This window comes from Trichogramma pretiosum, unplaced genomic scaffold (genome assembly GCF_000599845.2).
Source record: "Trichogramma pretiosum strain Unisexual culture from Peru unplaced genomic scaffold, Tpre_2.0 scaffold5, whole genome shotgun sequence".
Classification (NCBI taxonomy): Eukaryota; Metazoa; Arthropoda; class Insecta; order Hymenoptera; family Trichogrammatidae; genus Trichogramma; species Trichogramma pretiosum.
In genome coordinates, this window is record NW_019641672.1 from 3,022,668 (window position 1) to 3,045,851 (window position 23,184).

The 23,184-nt window shown below is 40.5% G+C and overlaps 1 protein-coding gene across 3 annotated transcripts in view; it reads left to right on the forward strand.

Moving 5' to 3' along the window:
* The window catches only part of LOC106658619 (unconventional myosin-XV), a 50,318-nt gene that overhangs the window by 23,208 nt on the left and 3,926 nt on the right, over positions 1-23,184 (forward strand). For 2 of the 3 annotated variants that reach the window (XM_023460440.1, XM_023460442.1), the window contains 8 exons: positions 78-987; positions 1,061-1,351; positions 1,430-1,641; positions 1,932-2,118; positions 2,186-2,606; positions 2,685-3,131; positions 3,206-3,448; positions 22,479-22,864. In XM_023460440.1, the coding sequence (XP_023316208.1) occupies positions 78-987; positions 1,061-1,351; positions 1,430-1,641; positions 1,932-2,118; positions 2,186-2,606; positions 2,685-3,131; positions 3,206-3,448; positions 22,479-22,864 (3,097 nt within the window). The remainder of the gene's footprint in view (positions 1-77; positions 988-1,060; positions 1,352-1,429; positions 1,642-1,931; positions 2,119-2,185; positions 2,607-2,684; positions 3,132-3,205; positions 3,449-22,478; positions 22,865-23,184) is intronic. The other variant, XM_023460441.1, reaches the window with a different exon arrangement.

Sequence of the window (23,184 nt, forward strand, 5' to 3'; positions counted from 1 at the left end):
GTAAGATTAAATTGTATTCAACTTATCAATTTTATAACTTATCATAGACTTTTCAAAAATGAATTTTTATATCAAAGATTCGACGGAAACTACTATTCTGGCAAAAGAATTATCGAAAAAAATAAAAGGTGGTGGTAACATGGATGTTCCTAATCAAAACGGCAGTTACAACTACAGTCCAATAATGTCATCGCCCATGATGATGCCAATATTCAATGGTGGTCAGCAAGTTCAATCACCTCAGAGCCCTACCATGGGCGCAGGTTTTGTGCCTATTCCCATTTTTAATATGCAGGGATCAAGTGTACCACAATTTCCAAACTCACCGCCAAATCAGAATGGGGACATGACATCTTATCAACAAAATCTTCAAAGAGCATTTTTACAAAGTGCCATGGCGCAAAACATTCAAATTCAACAGCAGTTATTAGCTCAAAATCAGGCACTGCAACAATTATTGGTTCAAAGTCCGAATGGAAATCAATCAGTTCGTATATGCAATATAAATATATCAAATGGATTTTTTCTTGGAAAAAATTGTATTCTAATGAATGTTATTTCACAGTTTAATGAAGATGCTGAAAACTGGCCTCAAGATGCGAAACGAACATCAACTCCAAATCAGTCAACGCCTGTAACGGTCAAAGCACAAGTTCATCGTTCCCAAAGCCCAGGCAAGAAAGTAGTCGATCCTTTACGAAAATCTGACTTTGGAGCACGCAAAATTAGCGCTGAACGCAAACTTGCTAGTCCGCTAGATTCTAAACGTGTACTGAACAAATCAAACACGTCTAATAACTTTACAAGCGTTCTCAGTGAACTTAAAAACAGAAAGAGTAGCAATGAAGGACCTGCAATGATAAATGGTAAAGGTGTACCGCCACCCCCACCTATGCCACCGCCATTAGATGCCTGCGATCCTTCAGAATCGAGGCCATTTTTGGACCCATACGGCAGAGCTAAAACAGTCAGAATTGGTAAATGGAGGTAAATTGAGATGATTTTATAGATTTAAATATAATTCTTACGCATGAATCGCATGAATTATTTGAAATTTTAGATGGCCCCCACCAAGTGATGCAAATGAAAATCAAGGACAAGATAGTTTTATAGAGTTTAAAATGCGACAACATCAGCAGCAGCAACAACAACAACAAAAAATGAACTCTCAAAAACATTACGAATTCGGTCAAGGAAACGATCCGTTGGCTGATGGTGGTGTTGAATGGGAAGAATTTGAAATTGAAAATATTGTCAATGATGATGGAACTGTAATGGTACATGCAGCTGCAACGGTAGTACGTCATGAAAACGGGCTGATAGACGACAGCGATAAAAAGAAAAAAAAGAGGTAAGCATTTTTTAAACTAATAGGAAGCTATAACTTACAAGTATTCGACAAAATTGTTTAAATGTGAATGCTTTGTAGATCTGGATTTGAAATTGGTGCGCAAAGACCGTCCCCTGGAAGCATCGGTAAACTCAAATTGAGTTCTGAAATGAGGCAAAGACTCGAAAAAGTAACAGCTAATCATAGTGTGAGATCATCTAAGACATCTGAAAAACCAGCCTTGATTCGTGACGATGGAAAAGTCAAACGTTTGGAAGACAATAGAAAATTACTCTTGGAACAGCAACTCGGTAAGAACAGTCAAATGCTTATTTAAAAAATTCGAGAACTACTATTTAGAAAAAAGTAATCGGAAAAACTTCACGCTTTAACATCAAAACATTGACAGATATTTTATTAAGAATGACTTAATAGCTAACTTACATTCAGAAAAAAAGTTCTTGTATAATTGTGTTGACTTCAGGTATCCATTTTATTTGAACTCTATGCGTCACTTAAATAATTTGAAAAATGTATAAGCTAGCAACAAAATATCCACTGGAAGTATCGTTGTTCACATTTTTTTTTAATTTTATTCTAGGCGGAAGGTGGGACGACTATTCATCTACCTTGGATGATGCCCATAGCGTCACCTCAAAAGGTACAACTGACATGATGACTCAGGCCCAAGTTGTGAAAACACAGATTGAAAGAATGGAAAGACCAATTCCACCACCACCTCCAATATCACCTCCTCAACCACCAGGTGGACCTGTATTTGCTAATGGGTAATTTATAATAACATCTGTAGATTAAATTAACAACTCTTTTTACTCCTCGTGATTTTTCAAATAGCCAATCCGGACTTGGTCAACCTCGTTCACCTCCAGCACCAGTTGAACCAAAAACATTTCGAACTTTGCCGGATTCCGATGCTTTTGATCAGTTCGCTAAAAGTCATCGCGAAGCGTTCATGCAAAACCACCCCTATGGAAAAGACCTAATAGATATTGCTAGTTCTAAAGATTTTGATTCACGCCGTGATGGCAGTTCTGACATCTTCTCAGATGCAAAATATGCATTTGAAAATGTGAAACGAGATCCATTTGGTATGGCCCGAGATATGTCGCCAAAGTCTAGAGATAGTTTTGGGATGCCATCTTCCAGGGATATTGGTGTTGTACCTAATACAAGAGATTCTTTTGCAGTAGCTAGACAGAGTTTCAAGAAGATGGATGGGGATGCCGATCGGAGATCCAGTGTGGCTTCGACTTTAGTAATATTTTAATTACATCATTGAGAAAAATACTTTTTTCTTTTGATAATTTTAATCCAACGACTTCTTTCATTGCAGCGTACAGATAAAATGGAACGCATCGAAATTAACGAGTGGCCAGATTTCCTGGAACCCATAATACCAGCAGCTGAACAACCTGAAATTGAAAAGGCTCAAGAGATCGTCGATACACAACTCTACCCTCAAACAACTCAAACGCATGTAACTTACAATCGCGTGAGTTGGTCGCTGAGGGTGAAGAAGGAAGTTTTTGCACCTAACGAGACTCTTGCTGCACCACTTGCGATGCATCTGGTATTTTGTCAAGTAGCTTACGATGTACTTGCAACGTCCAACATTCGAATTTCCAAGGAAGACAGACAAAACATGTTAAAACTTCTCGATGGCTACGGCATAACACTGGATAACTTGCAAAGCCCACACCATAAAATCACAATAAAGAAGAATGTTGTTGACATGGCCAAGCAGTGGCCTCTTTACTTTGCTCGTATTTTCCCTGTATCGGTAAGTCATTGAAATTAAGTAGAGATAATGCAGCTCCAATTTTTCGTGTGATTCTACTGGGTATATTTTACCAGGTGGGACCTCAGCATCCCGACGTACAACACGTAGCTGTATCTCATCACGGAATACGGCTCATAAATCGTAATAACAACGGTGAATTAATAATTCTGGAAACTATACCCTTAGAGGACATTGTATCGGTCAGCAGTCAGAGGGCTGGCGTTTGTATTTTACAAGTGGCATCCGGTATCAAGCTGCCTTTACACACCATCAGAGCTGCACAACTTGCTGACATGATTGCTAAATATGTCAGTATTGTAAGTACTGAGATTTATAATGGATATGAATTTTTAAATTTTTTATTTCTTGAAAAATCTTTGCATGAAGGAATAATACCAAATAATTTATTCCAACTAATTGTCACCATTTCGGGATGAATAATAATTTCATTATGTTTGATTGATAAAAATGAGATGAATTTTGAGCTACAAAAAATTTGAATCAAATGCAATGGTCATGCGCGATACTTGCAGCCTGGCTAACTTGAGCGCGTTTCATGGGTGCGGCCAGTCTCTCCCGCCCCTTATTTTCGCATGCATATACTAGCTCTGCCAGTCACAACCCAATGAAATTCACATTGCCCACATTCCAGCTACAGAATATCTCTATTTTTGACGTTCAATGCAACAGATATTGGAATTAAGCGCGTTAAGAATTTAAAAATTTAACAATCAATTTGCGTGCGAAGCAAATGAACATTGATAAATAAATCATCGGTCGTTGACTAGTTGACTAGTTCCATAAACCTTTTGGAAAAAAATATTTTATTTACACATTTACACGCCAGGAGACAAAATAATTGATTGAAATAACAACGATAACATTGGCCGTAATAGTTAAATAAATCGTGAACTTGTTTCGTCTTTAATCTCTAATGAAACGCAAAATTTCCATTAGCATATAAATCAACGACTTTTCACTCGAGTCACGCGTGGTTCATCGTTCGCCATAATTGAAAAATGTCAAGAAAATTTTCTTTCTTTTCTCGATGTATCATACCTGCACTAGTATAAAGTATATGGTCATAATTTAAACTGGTTTCCAAGGTAAAAAAGAAAAAAACGAATCGGTAGGTTATTGCAGGAATGTATACGGGAGAAGAGGAGATGCTCGAGGCATAAGCGATTAGAGTTTAAAAGAGGAGTTAGCTTGTGCTCGGAAGGAGGAAGGGAAAAAAGGAGGAGAACGACATCTTGTATCGATAGGAGTAGGATTGCAAAAAAAATACACATTTATCCAGGCAGACGCAGATGCAGCGGTGCACGTACTGGATTGTCAATTATTGCCGCGCTGTCTAGGCGAGGAATGCAAATCGATCAGGCATTTTTGCCCCTAGAGGCCGGCCGGGTGCTCTTCAAGGCATTATCGCTCTTTGATTCGCCAACATTTCCAACTGCTACTGCCAAGAGAGGAGAGCGAGTTGAACGGACTCGTGCAAGTTGAATGATTACACCGCGCGCGCGCGCGCATGTAAATTTACGCGATGTCGCGCAGTCTGCGTGCCGAGATTTTACCAACGTGCTCGACGCTTGATTTATTGACATCTCATGAGCATCCTATGGCCATCGACGAGGGTGAATAATAATTTAATTTAACGCTAATCATTTACTCGTGGGAAGATACTCGAACGAGAGAAAATCAGCCGTTGATCGGGCTGAGCATTTTCCTAGCTCGAGCGAACGACCATTTTGTTTCGACTCGTAGTTAATTCGCTCAAGACGTAAGAAGGTGTAGCGGCACGTTGCACGGCCATATAATAATAAACTTCATCCGTCCGTACGTTAGTTGAGGGCATCGGCTTCTTGTAAGGTGGCCGGTGCATCGTATGTATGCGCGTATGTATTCGCCAGGCACACATGGGCACCGGTACGGAAAGTACTACTGGCTACCAGGTGTTACCTTATCCGCGCCGCTCGTTACGTCTATGGATGTTACTCTTCTGCCGCGTATGTATGTATGTATTTATTATACATCGTACACGTCACGCTTAGCGTTGATTGCACATACTCATGCAGACGATTTGCTTCGATGCATCACAAGAGTTTGCGTGCAATATGTTTTATGCATCGAAGAAAAAATGCCTTTTTTCGACCGATGGAAATAGACCAAAAATAGAGTAGTATTTATTAAAAATAATAATCTCCGTGTCTCTTCTGCCTATTTTCTGTACACCGGAGTTGCATTGGTTTACGTGCAATCTCAACGCATCAAACCGTATGATATATCTGATTTGGTTACGCTTCCTTTACACATTTCGCGCTCACGTATGTGTACGAGTGCGAGTAGATCTGCGCACTTTGGACTAGCTGGAAGAAACCGTTTTCTATAACGTAATAGTTATTATGGAAGCTCTCACTGGCCCAAGTGATATCTGCCTCGAGTACGGGCAAAATATATTCTTTGCTGCATACGCCCGTGCATTCTTACACCACACCTTATAAATTTTCGATAAGTCCGTTAGACTAGAATAAAAGTAAATAATAAATGTAAAACAAAAAAAACGATGGCCTCCATTTCATAGCGTATTAAAGCCAAATTTACTTTATCTCCATGCAAACATAACGTGGACTAGTTTACAGGCGTGCAAGTACACGTCTACAATTAAACTCATTACTAGGTACTTACATTCAAGCAGCAAGTTAATCATTTATTTTTACTTGAATCTTTTTTTTAAGTAGTATATAATTCTGTTTTTTTTTATACATAAAAAAAAAAAAAATTTTTTTCTTTCAAAAAATAAAAACACGTCAACTTTCCATAAATCATTGCATATTATATACTACTTACTTCATAAAATAGTTCCGCAATTAATGATAGTAATTCCGATAGACTTGATGGTGCATCTCTACTATACCTCATACGAGAAAATAGTTACACCGGTAAAGAGCGCCAAGTCCATCTCAACTCTCGGTGAATATTTTTTTACAATAGAGACATCATAAAATAAATTATTTTAAACCAAGACTTCCGATCCAATTATACTTTTCGATTAAATGTAGATTTGCTCACGTATAGTTGCTTATTTCGCAAGGTTCAAACATGTTACATCGAGATATTAAAAATGACAGTGGTTGAAAAAAGCCACACGTGCAGTGGAGACTTGAAGTTTATTTGCATAAACGTTATATTACGCGAGGAAATTATAAAAAATAGATCCGCATAACTGTACGAACATTGCGTAATTGGCAGAACTGAAATTTTTTTTACAGAGAGCCCACACCCTCTAGCTTATATTCGCTTGAAATAATCAATACTAATAAATTGACTCAACAAACGTAAAATAAGTTACTTAAACATTTTGTACGCGGTGAAGATTTCAAAGTTCCTTTTCATCATATATTTTGCTTTAGCGTGTCTGTGCGCCGTAGCGCAGCTCCATAAAAAATTGTTATATCACACGTATACGAGCGAGGGAAGATCATCGGGGCAGGCCTCAGCCAGACCGAATTAACTGTATTTTTTTCTTTACGTACAAAACTCAGCTTGCTCGTGTAGTTTAGTTAAAAAGAACCATCTACAGTTGCAGATTCCAGCAAAATTAACGGAAGTACTTACACTTTATTTTCGCGTAACTGACAGTCGCAATGCGATTTCTCATAAACATATAGAACACGCGGAAAACTTTTTCTCTATATTCAAGCATCGGAACATTTTGTATAATCAGGAGAAATCGAAAAATTGTCAACTAATATTCTTAACTCACACCTATGATGAATCAATTAAATGTTCCAATTCAAAAGCATGCGGTACGCTCTACGTGTTCATAGCTCAAGTTGTAAACAGACGGAATTTCTACAGACATGCGTTCGTCGGTAGGTGTGCCTAGAACCGATAGAACTGATAATATATTATACGATATTTTTGCGAAATTTATATTCTATGCAAACTGCAATTGGCCTTGATTGCGCTGCCATTCCTGTACGATAATTACAGAGCTTGAGAAGGAGATCAATAGTAGTATACATATATATGTACATTCATGTATCTACGCGCCCGAATATATACTTGAAAAATCCTCGTGATTCCAATACTTTAATAAAATTCCAATAAGACGCTGTTGTTTGTATCCGAATCTTATCGGTACACCACCGCGACTGCTGGTCTATCCTTGTGGTTTTTCTTTGTTCCTGGGTGCCTACGATATCTGATGATCGTCAATACCGGAAGTTGCGGTATGCATCGATTCATCACTCATCGTAGTATTTCAATCAATTTTTACCGCTACGAATCTAGCATATACGGTTTGTGGTGAAATCGACAAAATCTTCCTTCGTCCTTAAAAGTAGCAACGATTTTCGTTTAAAATAGTTTTTCAAAAATATTCGAGAGTTCTATTTATTCCTTCAAACTTTTGAAGATCGTACCCATTCTTTGAATTTGGAGTCATGTATGCCTATACTGGGTAATTAATTGCTTATGACTATGAATTTTGGAATTGAACCAGATTTTGAAAAATCGAAAATATTTTGAAAAAGTTCGGAATAAGTTCACACGTATTCTTCAACTCATTTTAAACATTTTTCATATGTATAATTAAAGGGCAGTTTACGAAAGTCAAGTTGAAATATCTCCGTCAGTGCAAAAATGATCGTTATTTATTGATGTAGGTCTATATTAACTCATCCTCTTTGGTGGAAGTAAAAATCTAAATCGTAGAGAAATTGATGCTTTCTACAAGAAAAAAAATCCATAATAATCGAAAACACAATCTTGCAAATAAGCCTCGCATAATAAAATAATTTGATGCGAGTACCTACAATTTATAGTGTACGGTCAACTGAACGGATGAATGAGCAGGATAAATATTGCACAAAATCAGCATTGAATTGGCTTCTACTGAGCATGAATAAGTGTAGTAATAAACACGTGCATTATTGAGACGATAACATACAACAGCCCTCCTTCTTGGCATATCTATGCACCTCTAGGCGTTTCAAGCACATCTACGATTGAACTAAATTTACCAAGATTTTTTGATTATATTTTAGATAATAGTGTAAATAGGAAAGATTTTGTGATTATAGTGTCACTCTTTTAGAAAAAATTTTCGCTTATGTAAATGTCATGAAATAACAAATCTTTTCGGCGAGTGAACTGAAAAAAAAATTAACTGAGTAATTTTTTTATTCAATAGCTCGTTTATTAGCCGTTCATCATCAGGACTAAAACAAACGGAAGTGATACTGCTTGATTGGATATGAAAACCCAACTAGACGAGATAAAGAAATGTAAAAAATGGCGTAAAATGTCCGTTTAAAGTTGAATTTTTTTTAAAGTGATGAGTTTGAACTTTGTCGAGGACAAGACACGATAAGTGTCAGTGCCTAAAAGCCGTTAGGATTGCTCTTGGCACTCTGTTACTGAGAGGCATGCAATTCAAGCGATAAAAACTTCACGACATAGTCATTTAATATACCTTACGCAGGTTTAATCAAATACATCTGAAATTTTGCTGAACTTGTTGAAGGAATCAAAACTTTAAGAGAAATCGGCCGAATTTCACAAATTCGTGCAGCGATCATTTCTACTTGCAGTGACATATAAGCCCGCGGTAGAAAACAAATCAACGTGAGTCTTAATCAAGACGTTGCGAAAAAAAATCTGATAATATTCTATACGAGCGCGCAGCTACTTTTACTCAACGTTAACATATTCGTGAATTAATGATTGAGAGTTTCTGCGAATCTTTTTAATAACTCGAGCAATGTTTTGTTTTTTCTACAAAATATATTTCCACGCTTAGCTGCGGCGATTTTTTTTCATAGCTTGATGGTTTATTTATGGGGAAATGTTGTTTTCTATATGAGGTCGAATCAGTTGCACATGTATCGAAAAGATAACAATCATACAACTCGGACCGGTAGGCGTCAATATCGCTTCGATATCAATTTGTTAACCGTTTTACAATACAATTCAAAACTTTCAATCCAACAAAAGACTTTAATTAGTGTGTCGTTTAACTGCCTCGCTGATATTTTACACGCACACAATCGGAATAAATCAGCGGTCTCGAAGTTATGCGCATAATAAACGTTATTCTCCATTCGTTCGATGCTTGCATAATGCACAGATCATGTATATAGCAGTGAATTTCTCTGTTTATACAACAACAGCGCACAACAAACACGTACGGGCATGTGAGTTTGTGTCGCTGTATGTGATAAAACTGGTCGTCGTGCACACGTCGATGGCCTCTCTCAGCGTCAACTTGTTTTTCTCTCGCAGCGTAACAGGCCATAAAGAAAGTAAGTAGAGTCCGAGCCGTTTTTACGTGTATAATATATATATACATATACGCGGAAGTCAACTGTACATCAATGCGAAATCGAAATAGGTGATACTGGACATTCCACGTGCTGCTACTGATGTTGCTTCTGTGCGGACGTACGTTCGCAGCTCCTTCTTTCGCTCGCGCGCCTCGTGTCGACTGAACTTTGGAGTGTCAATGACTTTCAACAATAAACATACTTCATTTTCACCATTTACTCGGATTGATTCAACAGTTCACGCAAAGGCTGTAAACGTTAATTAGCAGTTGAGAAATTTAACGAATTTTTATATACATGTTACGCGGTGTTGAGCATTGATTGGGGCAATTTTTCATTCAGAGAACGGAACATTCTTATATCACGCACGCACCTCTCTAGGCTTTCGTGCTTTTGTAATCTACAGAGGGAGATAAAAAAGAAAAAGAGAGGAAAACATTTTTTCGACGCACTATATAACAGATCATTCTCAGCGATTACTATGTAGCTCAGTATATTTAGGTAGAGCAGTTTCGAGGTAATAGAAAAATTCTCTCGATTGGCTAATACGCAATCTCTCTTCCGCGTCTTTTTCCTCGTCCGACAAGTTAATAACCAATACATAATGGACGCGTAAAAGCAAAAAAACCGTCGAATTGGGGGAAAAAAGTTTAGATGAACGGACGCATTGAACTGGTGTAACGTGCGACGCAGTACTCGGACGCGTTCGAGCCATTTATAGATTCGCGAGAAAAAATATCTCGCGACTCCTCACCGGTCACGAGTTAGCAACAGTTAAAGGAAATCGACGAGCTGCAGCATTGTCTGCCAAGAGTACCGAGCGATTTGCATAATACGTGCTAAAATTCCAAGTGTTGGACGGCTACGTTGGAAATCATTCTCAACTTTATATTCAGGCGAGCGATGCCAAGCGGCAAGTAAAAAAAAGCAACAAATACTTGTTTGCGAAATAGCATGTATGTCTAATCAAAGTTAATTATACTGGTCGCTCGGGCAAACAGGATGTTTTTTTTTCGCAGTCTATAGACCCGAATATATTTTTGCAATGCACGCAAGATGAGGCTCGGACGAATCGCGCCTTGCTCATTATTATTATACACAGTTCACAATCGATGAGATGTTTCTTTGAAATTACGCTCTTATACGCGGAACGAGGAGCTATTGTGCAAATAAAGTCTTTCGCCTGCAGCGCGCGACACTGCGCGATGCATTTCCAACAGTGACTGCGAGTTGTAAAAAAGTACTACAAGCCACATTATGTGAAGTAGTGGTACGTTATATTAACATTTGACCAAGCAATCGGAATACTGGGTCGCAAAATGTTATTTTGTAGGGGCGAAATTTGATGAAATTGACACCGCCGCGCTCACGAGAATGATCTGCGAGATTAAACGTGGTTATTCATGGGCAGCAAAAATTAATCTTGATTCCCATTAATGATTCCGCATAGCCAGTTATACGTTGACTTATTACTTTTTCAGAGCAAACAGTTAAAAGACGCGCGATTAGAAACAAGCCCAGAAACCCGAACAAAAAGAAAAAAGATGAGCGAAGGTGCCGTGGAACATTCGAGTGCATCGAAGCACAACAAGTCGACGGTCATGAAGCCAACGCTATACGTATACGCGCGTATGTGCAAAGGTACAAGGACATTAGGGATGCACCTGCATGTATATTGTATAAGTTAGTCAGCGGAAGTAGCCCATTAGACAGCTTGTCCTGCTGCTGATGCCAAGTCCGAACGAACCCAAAAAAAGTGAACGCCATTTTTGATTCACAGCAAGTTGCGTTTTGTATCGTTGCGTGCCATCTTCGTAAAATTTCAAATTCGCATACGTAAAAGCATAATGGCAAAAGTATTTTGCGCACAACGGACTGTTCCCGTTCGAGGTGTTGCTTTGCACAAACGACGCAGAAGGTCCGCACAAAACGGTCATAATCATCAAGTCTCAAAAAAACGAAGTCATATATTGTATATGTTCAGGACGTACAAAAAAAGACGCGAGGAAGAGAAAAGAGAATATAAACACTACCTCCCAGGGTCAGGATTGGAATTTGCAAACTTTAACTACACACAGTATATGCGAGAGAATCACCCGCGTGTACAAGAGCCTCCTCGTGCGTTTTATAATAATGACTCGAGGGGAGAAAAAAAGGAAGAAACAAAAATATTAAAGCTCAACAGCTCTGGAATTTCAAGGAAGTCTCGCAATTTTTTTTTCTCTCTCTCTCTCTCGTTCTCTATTGGCAGGCATGTTAGCGGTAGCAGGCAGCATCGCCAGGACCAGCATTGTCCAAGACAATCGAGTAATCGTATTTTATGTCGCAATAAACAATGATACGCGCTGAAGCAAGGGTTTCGCTCTCGAGCCTCTATTATAGGTGTGCAGAGGTGCCTGGCGCGCAGGTGCGCATACGCACAGGAGGACGCTCGAGCTCGAGTAAAAGTAAGATCTCGTCGCCGCGTTAAAAGATTTCTCTTTCCGAGTCGCCGCTGCGAGATGTACCGTGAAGATCGATAAGTGCTAATTAAGTGAGAGGCTCCGCTCTGCAGTACCTATCTGCAGCCTGCCCCGCAGTCTCGGCTTTTGCAAAAGGTCTACGGAGATACGCGTGCACGTTTAAACGCTCCTTGCGTGGCCTGAGCGAAATCACTCGTCTGCGAAAAAGGTTTTCTTTTCTTTTCTTTTCTTTTCCAAAGGCTCTGTACGCAACGGCCGTTGAAAATATACACGTATACGCAAAGGCGATGCCAACTCGCAACGTATAATGCAGCCAATTGACGACTTTCCAACGAGAGGAAAAGCTATGATTTTGTCGAAACAGTATCGCGTCTTATTCGTTTATATTTTTTTCAAACGCTGCAACGTAAGCATTGACCCAAATTTCTTGAATGGGTATACTGTAAATAGGGTCTCATGCCATAGATGCGATACAGCAATAGTCACACCTTACTATTTTTTGCATCCCTCTTGCTAGTGCACACGAAATAACGATGTGTCTATAGAGAGGGTAACGCAACGGCTAAGACGCGTAAGAGAATGAAAAAGTACGCGACATATTATATGTATGTAGTGGCTGCCAGGAAATGAAAAGCAAAAGGATACCTGCACTTCCGCTGACTACTGCTACGAGACTTTTTGCGCGAGCAAAAAATCCAGCCCGAGATTGAATAATATACATAGTTGAGTTGACAGATTTTAGACCGTAGGAAACGCTCACACAAGAACTTATTGGATGCGAGAGTTGGCGTTATTCTGTAGGAGAAACTTTGGCCGCAACCAAGTGCATCGTTAGATTTCGCTGCGTATGTGTATCAGATTTTAATTGAAGTAACATTATGTGTCGTCGATACTAAAGAAATAGAGCGTCAAATTTAGTGCACATACAACACAAAATTATATGAGTACGACATTATCGTACGCCCGAATTGCCACGAGCAAATTCGTCGTGAGATTTTGAGGGCACGCACGAGTGTACGAGAAATTAAAACGTGAATAAATAATTGGTAAAAATGTTAAAAAAAACAAGATGGAATAGACGATCGTTGGCCTCGAATAATCGTCGTTGGATGCGTTAGCAACATCTTCTTCCAATCAAATGAAAATCTATGATGCAAGCTGCGATGCGCAATCGTAATTCGTATTAAAGTATAATCCTGCGCTCAGATGTGTGCACGCAATCATTATGAGTATGACTGGTAGCTTTGGTTACAGTTAGATAAATCTAATTAATTTTCTCGTAGAATATAAAAGCAAGAAAGAGAGAGGGAGAGAGAGAGAGAGAGAGAAAGAGAGTGCGCAAGGATGCGTACCAAAGTAACGACGTTAGAGCTTGATGCTCTAATTGCTCCGCAGTAAGTAAAATTTGATTTAACCTTGACAATGTATAGCTCATTTATTCCTTCGCTCGAGTATAAGTCAATAGGAATATGTAAGCATAATGCACGTAAAGGGTGACGCTGTAGTTGCATCGATGCTAATTTTCTCTTTTTCTCTCTACTCTATTCGGCTAAATTATACACGTACACTTCAAGTACGTTTATGTATGCACAGAGAACGACCCAGTTTACCCTTCATACCCGGGTGTGCAGCGCTCCTGATTGCCTATGTGTTATAGTATACGTAGTATATGCTTCAGTGAGTGAGTGCAAGTATGTATGGGTAAATGTATGTGTGTGTGTGTGTGTGTGTGTATGTGTGTGCGCGCGGCGTTAGCGTATCACACGTACTCTCCGATTTCAAAGAGGGGAATGAAACGCTTGGCGAACGCCGCGGCTGAGAAAGAAAGAGAGGAGCAGGAGCTAAGCCGAGTGCCGAGCGTTCTCTACGGACTGTCTGCAAACGTGTGCAACTCAGTTACTCGCAAAGCGTCGTAGCGGCTGCTTCGATGCATGTTTACACCTTCGCGAATTTTTCTCAATCTTTCTTTTTGTCCGTTTATTTTATGTGTTCTTTCGAGTGATATTTTTCATCGATAGGTAGAGTATATTAACTTTACTGTGGTGATTTACATACGAAAGTGCAATTATGTGTCTAACTACTGCTGTGAAAATCATTGTTAGAGGAAAATTACTACTTCCATGAATTAAAAATGTGACGTGTTTGTTTGAAGAAACGAATTTCTCTTTCAAAGATGTATGAAAATAAAGTTACGTAGTCGAATAATGTAACCGGATGCAACTCTGGGTGGGATACACCCCCATGCACGATAGCTTTCAAAGAGTTTTCTCTCTCTTTCTCTCTTTCTGTATCTATCTATCTATCTTTCTCTCACTCACTCAGCCAACGTAATGTATCATTTTGCAGTCGAGCTCGATCACGAACCGATCGAATCCTTTGCTAAGTGTACGTACATTCGTAACGACGTCTCGTATTCGATGATCAGTGATTAGTACGAGCCGCGACGTGCAACACAACGTATCATTACATTCCTCGGTGTATATCAGATTTTCATGTACACATAACATCGTACATTTTCATCTTATACTCTTTTTCGGATGGCCGTATATTCAAAACGTCGCGAGATTTTTCAATCCAACAAAAAATCGCGATCGATCATTATTATTTTGGCGCAAAGTATGATTTTGTCGATTGTCGCGATCGCAGAGAATGTATAGTAGCCTGCACGCAGCCTCTCATACACGTATCTCTTGTTCTGCATTCCTTGGCACTTGGACAAGTTTCATTATATTATTATACGTAGAGATACGTAGGTATGGCGCACGTGTCTGATTTTATGCATGGCGTAAGAGTGAAAGGACCTTTACGTACGCGACTCGGCTATGTGTATAATATGCGAGCAGAAACGAGCGACGTATACACAAACGCGCGGCTATACAAACGAGCGCGGCCTTATAGGTACGGTCGCGTTATTTCTCCTACGCTGCACTTTTCGTGGACGCAAGCACCAACGTGCAAATTGGAAAAATAGATCCAACAACGTTCGTGATGGCACACACTCAGTTCGCGAGTAGTTCGTAGTTACGAGCATGCGTGTATTCTTTTGTGTAGGCGAGAGAAATAAAGCTCGCATCGAAGTAAAGAAAGTAAAACTTGCGCCAGCACAATTCGAGAGATAAAAGTTTTTTTCTGTCTGCTGGTTTCATACGGCGAATTAGCACGAACGAAATAACGTATCATTAGGGACTCGTGACCAGCTGCCGAAGAGTCGGTAAATGCAACAGGCTGAGCGCGAGATAAAAATCATGACCAACAGGGCTTTTCAGTGCGCGAGCGATAAAATTTTCTTTCGGTTCTTCTTTTGTATAAACACACACAAACACATAAAATAGAGCCCTTAATGGAAAAGTAGTCTCTCGAAGCTCGCGAAACACGCGCTCACGCATCCCTTCACTTATATTCTCCAGCACGGCATGCCAATCGAGCCTGCAGGCATGCAGCGTATATTACCTTATAACCTCCACACGCTCACATAGTCGAGCGCCTTAGCTGCGCAGCAGCATTATAGAAAGGAAAGGAATGTCGAGCCATAACACTAGTAATACTAGTCTACGACTACCATCTACTGGGCTGTTCGCGAGTGCAGTCTTGCTCTCTACGGTTCCTCTACATCCTGTAGATGAGTTTCGATCGACGCTTCGAAGGGCCTGTCGCGAACCGTGACGCAATCGACGTCGTTACGAATCAGGATGAAAAGAAATTACATAATGAATAAAATAAGGCAAGGAGCGATGAGAGCGGCTCGGAACATTTTTCCTCTCGACCCACGTGATTGTTATAGAACCCGCAGTACATGTTCCGCGTGCTTTTAATAACATACATCCAGCTTTGCGGCGAGAATTCAATTTCGAATAATATTTTTGACGAGTCGCGCTTATATGCGTTGCATAAATCAAAGGATTATCAACGCTCGATGCGACTTATAACGGTTGCTGACACGAGATGCGAATGCGTCGCGAGGAAACGATCGATCGAGATAAACATCAACGCACTTTGGCAACGAATTTACGTAAAAAACTCCTGAGGTTTTGAGAAAGCATCGTTGGCATATTGCGAAAATTTCTGCGGTACGCCTCTAATCACGCAGCGAAAGATCTTGTGCAAGCAAGGGCTTGCGATCGGTCAATGATAATCTTTTCGGAGCACAAGTTCGCAATGAATCGCGTGATCGGGTCGGCAATTTCGTAAAAATCTCACGCATTTCGCGCGAGCTGCTACACGTGATACACACGGTAATTTGCGCGCCTCTGGCGTAATTAAAATATAACAGAAACTCGACTCGCGAACGCGCGTCCCGAACCGTTACGTCATTTTTTCGACTCCCGTTTAAATTGCGAATAAGAAACAATAGGGGAACTTTTAAGTACAAGTGTCGATCGAAATCCAATAAGTTATTCAAGAAATCCGTTGTTAATCTCTCCAAGACTGGCTTTGTACCAAACAGCTGTATAGCTGGTACATAAAACTTACATAACATGGTATTTACAAGCGCACGGAATAACTTGTATACATTCTCGAATCGTCGTCGCGTTCAGAATTACATTACCTAATTCTGTCATCGTCCACGGCAATTTTCTTTCGGCTAATTGCGCACTTGCTCATTGTTCGGTTTCTTTTAATGGATCATTCACTCATCGGTTTTGCTATTATCCCTTGTCAATTAAATTTCACTTTTTAAAAAGCTGTTTTCCAAAAGAATAGACAGTACGGTCCGTTTTTCTCGGCGCTTGCATTCATCGAAAATGCCTTAACCTATTTTGAAAATCTCTCACGAGCATTTCCGTGTCTCACTCATTATGATAAAGCTTTTTGTCGATTGTTGTCATAACATGTCTATATAATCATTGTCTATGGCCTTGTGTGCATTTATTTGTGGAAAAATGGCGCGAGTAAGAACACAAACTATCTTATAGACCAAACACTGCTGTTCTTGCTTCATTGTGTTGTTGCTGTACGCCGCGAGCAACTTTCCTCTCTCGCTCTCTCGTGCAGTGTTTTATTTATAGCGTCAAACGTGTCGGGGACTCGAGCTCTTTTTCATTCAAAAGCATTTATATGCGTATAATTGTCATTTTTCTCGAGTTTATCGCAAAAATGCGACATAACTTGAAAAAGCAACGCCACTAATACCGAGAGAAAAGTATTAGAATCGGTAGACTACTTTGCGACTTGATGACAGGTTTGATGAAAAGTATTTGTGGCGAGCAATCAGAGGCAAGCCCGAAGAAACGATAGAGTTCCATTAACTCGCAGCAGGCTGAAACATCAGATGGTTTCACTATTATTTCAAAATTCAATTATCCTTTTCTCCCTCCCAAGGTCTTGCATCATCGGCAAGACCTATAATCGATCGATTGGCTTACATAATTATCATTCGACCGATAAAAGTCGACAATGACAAATGCCATTTTTCTCGGCAATCGCAGGATAATTCTAAACACGCTCTTGGACATTGAAATATTTCAAAACTCCGGCTGAGGTTGTAGTCCACATTTATAAGGCTTAATATAAAAGCTGAGCATTATGCAAGACAAAAAGTGACACCTGCAAAAATATGCGCCTGACCTCCTTACCACTATCATCTTTCATTCGTCCGTGCACCATCGCTCTTGAGCATGTACACACGCACACACATACACACACAAACTAACTTGAGGTATCTTCAAAGTCATTAAATGTTATATATGTAGAACGCTGACAAATGCTTGGTAATAACCGCTGGAGAAAAGAGAGAGATAGAGAGAGAGAGAGAGAGAGAGAGAGAGAGAGAGAGAGAGAGAGAGAGAGAGAGAAAGAGAGAACTTGATTCGTTAAAACTTGTAACTGCGTGTATGCGTAAAAGCACCTAATTCATTTTCCAAAGGCAAAAATGATTTTCACAGCGAAGAAGAGCATCATAATCGCGCAGCTCAGCACAGCAAAGAGAAAGTCCAAGTTATGCATTTTTACCGAATGAAATTTGCACTTATGCACAAACATGTAGCAGAGTTTGCATAGCTCAGACTTTCGACTGCGTGCATTCGTATGTACAATGTACAAGTGCAACTATCCGTAGCCAAATAATTTTCAATTAGCCCGAAACAGATAAGGCACGCGGTCTGGTGAAAGAGTGAAAGTGCAAAATCATCGGCGATGTGTCATCGGTTGAATTGATCGATAAACGAAGCGAGCGGGAGAGAGGCAACAGGAAAAACGACGATGGAGCACGAGGTGACGGATTCGGAGGGCGTCTTCTCGCGTCGCCTCATGAACAATTGGGCCGAGCTGCCCCAGACGCTGAGAAAGAAGCAAAAGCACCGGCCCGACATACTCAGCCAGTTTACCGATTTGTCAGAGTCGGAGTGCGAGTATCGTCGCGGCGACAGCGGCAGCAGCATCATTAGTAGTCACTATCAAGTCAATAATAACAATAATTACTGCCTGAACAAGCGAGTGGTTAAACGCTCGGAATTTTTAAGACGCTTGGAAAATCGAAATTTGCTTCATCTGCAGCAGCAGCATTTGTCGCAGCAACCTCAGTCATTACCTATAATCCAGCAGCAGCAGCAATCCAGACGATCGATGCCCGACTACAGATTGCGCTACGAAGCCAAAGACATCAGACGTCGCAGTTTAGTGAATTTAGAGACTAACGGCAATTCGCACTTCAACGACATGAAGTACAGCGGTAAATTGCAGCCAGCTTCGGACGACGAGCGCAAAACTAACTCACCGGACAGTCTGCTGGTCAGATCGTCTGAATCGGAATCCAGCATGAGCGACGAGTACGGACACACCGACGATTCCGGTGCATTTTTGGAGAAGACCCGCGAGCCCCAGTCCTTGCCCTTCAGACATCGTTTCGCCAAATTTTTCACCAAACAGAGCAGTGGAGACGACGCACCGGAAAGCCACAAAGTCAAAACCGACCTCAATAAGAATGACACGAAGCAGCAGCAGCAGCAATCGAAAAAAGAAACCAACGGATTCGGTCAGAGATTCGAGTACGAAAATATACCGAGAATCGACATAGCCAAACTCGAGCAGCGAAGTTCTAATGCATGGAAGTCAAATAGTTTGCTGGAACAGCCAATGACGATCGAACAGCTGCGCATAGAGGAGGGCTGTCAACTGCGAAATAGACGAAATTCCGCCCACTCGACCATCTTCGATCAGACAAGAGGCTCCGAAGAGACGAAAATAATCGAAGAATATTATGACGTCGCAGAGGGCAGAAAAGTCGCGGATGACAGTAATAAAAAATCCTTAAAAACTGAAACGATTAAAGAGGATAAAGATAGTAAACTCAGCGTAAGAGAAATTTTAAAAAGATTCGAAGAGCTGAGGTCGCAAAACGAATCCCAAGCGAGCGATGAAAAATCCAACGACCGCACGTTGACAACGATTCAAGAAACTTTGCAGAAACTCGACGAAAAAGTCAAAGGATATCAGGTGATTATTAGTAAAAAAAACGACTCGCGCTGCGTAAAATATCGTCGTGAATAAATACCTCCTGCGCGTATGTGTAAATCTTTTGCCGCGATCGTATGTTTCTATAGACACCTTTCACTATGGAATATGTGAAATTGAGAACGGAAGCGTCGCTTTTGCAGTTCGTCTTTTATAATTCCGGGCTTCCAATACATAAACACACGTACGTACAAGGTATACCCGCGGACACACACAAGTGCGCAGTACCAGCAAAAAAGATCCAATTTTCTCTTGGCTTTTTTTTTCAACTAGAAGAAGAACTGACGCGTATGAGAAACGTGAGCAAATTGAGGCGACGAGGTCATTATACACATTATAATATGAACTGCAGTTTCCATATGCCGCGCAGTGTGTGACAAAGTAAGGGCATTTCTTCTTTTTCCTATTCATTGCGGTTCATATATTAATTGCGAGCGAGCGTGTGACCAACTACGATTTGTATTTTGTTCCTGCCCTTGGGAGATCAAAGTGTATACGTTTAATTAATTGGCTCGCAGCTATTAGATATGTACGAGTGCGTGTTTTCAATCTAACTGACGATTTTTCAGCAGCAACGCAAAGAAGCTGCAGTGCATTCTCGTGGCTTGCTACTCAAAAGAGGAGAACTCTCTGCTGTGTTTACCTCCCGCGACTATGCGTAACTGCCGGTAGGATAAGTCGAGCTATATTGCACTCTTCTGCGATGTAATTACAAGCACTCGATATGCGCGCGATAATTCATAGCTCGAGCGAGTAATAGCGGCGTCAAATTAAACTTCCAAGCACGATTCGTGAATACATTATCGTAAAATTATGCTCGCATCTCGCAGATTCACATGATGACAGGTCGTGGATAGAAAAATCATATGCGTATGAGCGTGCAATTAACTTGTAAATGGACGAATGTCCGATCGGGAGATTTGCGCGGAATGTATGAAATTGTTTACGACACCGAATGAGAGTACGGACGCGGGTTGACGACCTCACCGAGTTCTGCGAGTAAAGACGGCCACTTGCCTTTTGCTTTTATTTTCTTCTTCTCTTGCGCATACTCTGCTTGCTCAACGAGGTGCCACACTTTTACGATCTTATTATATGCATAGCGACTATGATCGTCTGTTGCATTGCAGTGTTACAATGTTTTATGAAAAATGCGACAAATACCTTTCACAGCTAATTTGCCAAATGCTACGCGTATCGACTTTTTTTCGGAAAAAATTCGTTATTGTAACAAGGAGTGCCATATCCTCTTATGCTTGACAATCTTTCAACATTGGAGTGCGGTTTCATCGGGTTTAAAGTTAATCCATGAAACCTAGAGATGTGTCAGTCCCGGTGCATTTTTAATAATCGCACGCATTTGCTGATTTTTTTTTCCTACTCAACTCTCTACCAATTGGAATTATTTATTCATCGGCGGGCTTTTCTTTAATTCATGCATTGCCTATATAGTGTGATTTCGAAGTTATGTGCGCACACGGACGCTTTTTCTCATGTGTCATTACGTTCAGCGAGTATTTCATTAGCGTCTTTACGGGGGAAAGAAAGAAAAAGAAAAACACGCAGACGAATCGCAAAATCCGCTGTGCGAGCAAAGTACCGCTCTCATTACACATCTCTTTTCTCTCTCTTTTTCTCCCTCTCTCTCTCTCTCTCTCTGCATGCAAAAAACCAACGACTCACCTGCGCGAGTCTTGATATAACTGTAACTCTCGAGCGGGTTCGCATATATCGTACGCGTGTGCAAACTATAATGTAGGTCAGGGTCGGCTTTAGACTCTTATGTTTGTGTGCGTGTGTGCATGGGGGCTTTTTTATTCTAAATTTATTTTAATACACGAGCACGATAGTATGAGGAAAAAATATCTCTCATGTTTTGATTCAATAACGCGTGCAATGACTGAATCCGTGACAATGACCCATTCGAGAAAAATGATGAAAATCACCAATTCTGATATTTATACATTCCAAAACGCATTCGTTTAATCACCGTAATCGTCATTTATAACTATCTGGAAAGTTAAAGTATTCACGCGAGAAAGAAGAGCTAATGAAATACTCGTTCGTCTAGAAAATTTACTCCATGCTATATTTTACTTTCTGTAGCCTTTGTCGTTGCATACATCATTGCGATCATCGCGCAGTTACAACCCTGCACAATATTACGAGTTCCTATGTAAGAGGCCTTGACACGTGTTTTTAGAAATCGTTAAATATTGTTGTACACAGACAATTTTTTTATTGAGGTTAAATAATTTAATTAGGACCATACCTCGGAACTTGTCATACTTTTGTTTCTAAAGACATATTAGAGGGAAAAATCGACAAGAGATCGGCATACTATGTAGAGAAAGAGCGAACGTTACATTGGCTTTGCGTCACGTATCTCTTCAGTGTGCGTTGATATGAAAAAAATCGAAAAAAGTATCAGCTCATAGTTGCAGCTTATGTAACAATGATTTAGTTGAAGTACGTAATGAAGCTCGATCGAAGCTTGACTCGGTGCGAGATATCATCGGCTTCGATTCTATTTTTTTTAAAACTCTTTATTCTCTACAGTAATGAATTTTTTCCCTTGACACGATGCAGAATGAGAAAATTATGTGTGTAGAAGTCGTGTAACGCACGAGTTGCGATTTAGGTATTTGAAAAGTTTTGCACAAAAAGCCAAGCACACGAGAAATTCAGCTCACTGGGTTGAAACCTTGGGAGCGCTAAACATTTAGCACACGATAAGTCGGGCTTTTTCTTTCCATCTGTGTACACTTTGCATTCGTACACATACACGCAGAAAAGGAAATGAAATTTCCAACATTCTTGGTTGTTCGACACACTTCATATTTTACTATTGGAACACAGTTAGAGAAATTAATTATTTTGCTCTTCTATTTGGATTGGGTAAAGAAAGGAGTGTTTAAGTGGAATGTATATCTACAAGTGCCCATGATTATTTGTAGCTCAGAGCTTTTACTCGAAAATTAAAATATTGGACTGTAAGTTTAAGTAGTCGTAACGCGCCATCGCATTAACGTCGAGTCAACCGCGTAGCATCACTCGTACGAAGAGAAAAGTAAATTAAAAATTTACTAACAAAGAAATTATTTTTTCAGGTCGAGCAAAAAGCCTCAACGAAGAACCATCGGGACAATCATGTCACGCAAATCGGCAAATCCATCGTCTCTCAAGCCAATCACGAGCGATCGATGCACACCGTACATCCGTACGGCATGGATCAGCAACAACTGCGTAACGGCGGCTCGAGCAACGGCATTCATTATCAGAAGAACGGCAAAGCTCATTCGCCATCGCCGCAACAGCAGCAGCAGCAGCAGATGATCCAGCAGGAATGGCAGCGCAACAACGGCAACGACCTAACCGGACGCAGCGAGGATGGATTGTACGACGCTGGCCAGCAGCAGCAGCAACCGGTCGTCAACGATGGCAAACATTCGCTTTTGCAGTACGCCATGCTCAATTTCCGACAGAGCACCGATAAGTAAGTTTTTGCACCAGAAATATTGAGGGGGAGAGCATTTGAAAGTGCCGGTCAGCGAGTCACGCGCACACGACAACTCCGCGCACACATGTAAAGACACGAGACAAAAATTCATCACTCGCTATAGGAGTATTAAATGGCTGAGTCGTTGAAGCGCGTATATAATAGGCAGCTGTAGCGTAACTCAATTACGTTTCCCACACGAGCGCCGGCATACAAGAATGAGAGAGAGAGAGAGAGAGAGAGAAACGAGAGAAATGTAGGTATAACTTTTTCCCGGTCTTATGCGTCAGGCTGTTAGGCGCGGGCGCGTCTCATTA